Source organism: Parambassis ranga, chromosome 5 (genome assembly GCF_900634625.1).
Source record: "Parambassis ranga chromosome 5, fParRan2.1, whole genome shotgun sequence".
In the NCBI taxonomy this organism is placed as follows: Eukaryota; Metazoa; Chordata; class Actinopteri; family Ambassidae; genus Parambassis; species Parambassis ranga.
In genome coordinates, this window is record NC_041026.1 from 9,305,641 (window position 1) to 9,310,034 (window position 4,394).

Genomic DNA, 4,394 nt, shown 5'->3' on the forward strand with positions numbered 1-4,394 from the left:
CAGTGTAGTTTGTGGCTACTGGTAGAAGCTAGCCTCTATGCTAACATGATTATTTTCAATCCACTGAGTATCATGTAGCATGAAAGCAGTATGACCACATATATTTCTGTGGTGATTTGTTTACTAGCTACACCTGCATAATAATCACCGGACGGTTGGTGGTTTGATCCCAACTCCTCCCTATAGTCATTGTTGGTGTCCTTGGGCAAGGCACTTTACCTGCATAGCCTCCAGTGCACTCACTGGTGTCTGCAGCTCTTTGCTGGGCAGCCTTAAGCAATTTCCCTGATGGGATTATTAAAGTATTTCAAATTAAAAAAATTAAATTAAATTAATCTGCAGTCAGCAACTAAAGTAGGTGGAAGTTAAGAGTAATAATCCCTTTAAAAATCAGTTGGTTGTGAATTAGTTACAGCTAATAGACTAATAAATTACTAGAAATAATACGTTTTTACTCTAAATATATTACTTCCTGCTACCCTCATATACCGCGCTTCCTCTCTGGGGAAATGCTTTTACTTCCCGTAAACACTGTACGTGACCAGACTACCAGCAGCTGACCCGAGAGCGGCAGCGAAACCGTAAACAACTGGCGCGGTGTGACGTATTAGACCTGAGAAGCAGGTAGAGTCCAATCCTCCGCCCACACGGCGGCAGGTGAGGCCGTGAGCGAGGCTGCGTGTAAACAGGGGCGGAGCGGGCAGGTAGGTAGGAACACCGCGGAGAGTCCCTTCATGAAACACAGCGTTTGAATAGCAGCTGCTGCCACGGTGCTCTTCATTTTACTGACGGCATGAGCACAGAAGCGAGCGGGGAGTTGAGCGGCTTCTCTGCGGCTGGAGGTGAGTCCACAGACACGGGAGACTGGAGCATGACAGGGCTGCGCTGGTGCTGGGTTTACAGACTTCCTCCTCCTCTGAGCAGCATTTGTTCTAGTTTACAGAGCTGTAAAAAACAAAGTCTAGTGCACTGATACTCAGTTATAACATGACTGTCACGTTTTTAATATTTTGTTTATGTTTATTTTTCATGTGTAAACATCTTTTAGTTCTTTCAAACAAAACAAATGTCAAAATAACTCATTCAGGAGTTTATAATGATGAAAATGATCATCTATTGCACCTTTATTATAACTTACTGTAGCTGTAACTAATGATTAATTACAATTTCTTCTTCTCCCTGTTTTCTTGATTAGAATATATATATTGGGTGTAAAATTGAGAAGCATGTTTACATTTCCTTAACCAAGACTGACATCTGAACATTGAACTTGAGACTGCAAAAGCTGCTATTTGCAACTTCTTGGCAGATTACCGTGATAGTTTAAGGTGTTTACTGTCTTCCTTCCCTTTGCTTGATTAACCTGTTGTGACCTGTTGTGTCTGTGTTCTGCTTAGAGTCCACCATGGAAACGCAGAAAGAAAGACAAAAGCCTGCAAACGGCCAGCTGATCTCTGTGCCTCACAAGGACACCATCCGTCTGTTGGAGGTGTACGTCAAGCGCAGCCTCAGCCTAAACGATGGCGCGTTGGAAGGAAAGGGGTCCCGGAGGAAGGAGAAGTGGGTGACCATTCCCAAAAAGCAGAGACGACATTCCAGCGACCCGTCCCTTCATCTGGTTGAGGAATCACACGATGAGGACACCGCTGCACGCGAGGCACACGAGGCAGATGAGGCACGTCTGCGTGATCTGCCTGAGCCGTTTCCAAAAGAACCCGAGAAACCAACTAAGAAATCCAAGAGGGTTAAGGCGAAGAAACCCGTGTTCTGGAAAAATTTAGTCAACTTTTTCTCTTGGAGGAGTAACGACGACAAAGACGACGAAGTGGACAGTCCGAAGGAGACATCTGAGGTCTCTGAGGTCACCACCACCTGCCTGCCTACAGCTGGACCCCCTTCAGAGAAGAAGTCCACGAGGAGGAAGTCCTTAAAAAGAAGGCTCTCAAAGAGGCGGCTGTCCATAATAAAACCACACAAACCAAGCAAAGATCTTAACCCTGCGGACATCACCGCCGTGGAAGGTCAGTCTGATTCTGAAAATGACCCGATTCTGTACACATCTGTGGTGACTGCATGTGAAGTCAACGTTTTTAACTGTTGCTTTGCAGCTGTTGTCAGCGTGGAGCCGACGTACTCTTACTACGAGAAGGTGACGGAAGAACTGGAGAAAATCGTGCACGAGGTCAAAGAAAAAGAGGAAGTTAAGGCGCTTTCAGATGGTGAGAAAATGTGCTGTGAGACAGTTTCCAGTAACACGGCCTCAGTTCTGCTAAAAGCCAATGTGTAAACTGTACCAAACATGAAAGGGAAAGCTGCATTCTGTTGACACTCATTATATTTACATGCACTGTAATGTTTATTCAAATCTGCTCATGTGTTTTCTTTGGTCTCAGATGAAGTCATCAACAGGATCATTGCTTTGACGAAGGAGCAGGGCGATGCCATAGATGGCAAGGTTGGTATTTATGAGTAGAAAAAACATCACGTGATGACACTGATAATACCACAGCCGGGTTATTTATAGGATCAGAGTTCACTGATAAGGTTAACAGACAAGAAGAAAGAAAGAAAGATTGCTGAGAAACTATAATAAAAAGATAACGAGCCACAGACAGAGCCTGTCCGTCAATCCCTAAACCTGCGCCTGGGTTACATGTTGGTTTCTGTGGCGATACAGCAGCAACAGCACAGGAGGAGCAGTAAAGTCTCTTATGCAAACCACACCGCATCATGTGACTGACCTACATGACTTCACAGAATTCAGACAGTGTATTTTAGTTGTTTTGAAATCAGCAGATGATGAAGAGTTAAAACTTCTTATATGGAGATCTGCAAAAAGTCCCAGTCTATACAATGGTGGACAATGTCAATAAAGGCTTTAGAGAACTCCCATTTTATTGATTTACTGACATTTATAGCACAAACAATGAGAAACTAAATAGCTGACTAATCAATAATACAGATGATCCTTAGCCTCAGCTGTAATAAAGCTGCCGGATAGCTTCTCTGTGGTTGCAGTTAATGGTTAATAACCCTGAATGAGGAGCTCTGGGGTTCAGCTGATTCATATTTTCTCCCATGTTTGTGTGGTTCAAAGCTCGGAGCGCTAACACCTCTCCTCCTTGTCCCCTTCTAGCTTAAAGAAAATCCCACCCTGAGCAGCTTCTTCCAGGGGATGACGTACTCCGCCTTCCAGAAGCTGGCTGACGCATATCTGGACAAAGAAGCAACACCACCGACCAGCAACCCTCCCACCATCCCGCCAACAGCGCCGGAGCTGGTCAAACTAGCCTTCACGCTGGATTTCACAGCCAGGATAGCTGGGCTCTCCAGGCAGAACATAGGCCACATCACAGGCTTGGGGCACCTGTATCTTCAGGACCGGTTTGAGTACAAACAGGTAAGAATCTGACACAGGAGCAGACACGCACACTCAGTCATTTTTGACATATTTTGACGTCTTTTTTTGTCTTTTCCAGGCGTGTACGGATCATCCGTGGTCCGACAGTGAGGACTGAGACTGCTTTGACAAAACCGCAAGTTAACAGTTTTTTTGAGCATCATAACTGTGACAGAAGAAGTGTTGCAAGCACAACTTCCTTCTTCTCAACACACACACACAAGGGGCTGCCCAAACTCCCCGTTTTAAACTGGCATGCACACACAACGCTGCCATTTCCATTGGATGTTGCTGTTTGGTGACTGACTGCTTGTGACATACTTTCTGCAACAAGGTGTTAACTGTGAGAACTGAGCCTTCACACAAACATGAAAATCTTTGCAAAGACCATCATTCAGACACACGTCAGTGATTCCACAAGCAACACTTAACATCTTTTTTCTTTTGCCAAATTAAATATTAATATACAACAGAGCAGTGCAATAACCTTACATGTACGTAAGCTAGACGACTTTGTGCAATATTGTGAAACATTTCTGTGACTTCTTGTTATCAATGCTGGCGTTCATAAAAGAAGTCCTCAAACATATTTAATGTGTGTTTTTCTCATCTTCATTTTCTCAAGCTTTTACCGTCATACTTTATTTTTTGTTGTTTGCAATGAAAAACAAAGATGATTCGAAGGAATCCTCCTCAGCTTAGTCAGGACTTCAAACAGCTGGAGGCTAATATGTAGCTGATAGGACTTGTTTAGGAAGGAGTAAATGAGCAGGTAGAGAGTCTGAAAAGCACGTCGTGTTCTTCTTTTTCAGAATTTTCTTGTTGATTTCTTGATTATGCTTCCAAACTAAAATCCCACAGGTAATCTCTGATCAATATGTGCAAGCTTGTAACCAGGTGTTGAAACATTTTCAAGTGTTAGAAGTCAAAATTCTCTGAAGGCACGTCTCTTAACAGAGACAAAAAAAAAAAGGGTGGAGCAGCTGTCTTTGAC

At 43.7% G+C, this 4,394-nt stretch overlaps 1 protein-coding gene across 1 annotated transcript; it reads left to right on the forward strand.

Moving 5' to 3' along the window:
* Window positions 1–529: 529 nt before the first annotated feature.
* Window positions 530–3,989, forward strand: LOC114436236 (uncharacterized). Its single transcript, XM_028406406.1, has 6 exons — window positions 530–842; window positions 1,398–2,021; window positions 2,109–2,219; window positions 2,394–2,455; window positions 3,137–3,400; window positions 3,480–3,989. Exons 1-6 carry the CDS (start codon window positions 794–796, stop codon window positions 3,516–3,518), a joined length of 1,149 nt encoding a protein of 382 aa, XP_028262207.1. The 5' UTR covers window positions 530–793; the 3' UTR covers window positions 3,519–3,989.
* The last annotated feature ends 405 nt before the right edge of the window (window positions 3,990–4,394 follow it).

Bases quoted from the DNA above. Each gene is read 5' to 3' on its own strand.
- LOC114436236 (XM_028406406.1), top strand. From the start codon at position 794: ATGAGCACAGAAGCGAGCGGGGAGTTGAGCGGCTTCTCTGCGGCTGGA. The intron at 2,022-2,108 runs GTCAGTCTGATT...GTTGCTTTGCAG, and splicing joins GGACATCACCGCCGTGGAAG to CTGTTGTCAGCGTGGAGCCG. The intron at 2,220-2,393 runs GTGAGAAAATGT...CTTTGGTCTCAG, and splicing joins AGTTAAGGCGCTTTCAGATG to ATGAAGTCATCAACAGGATC.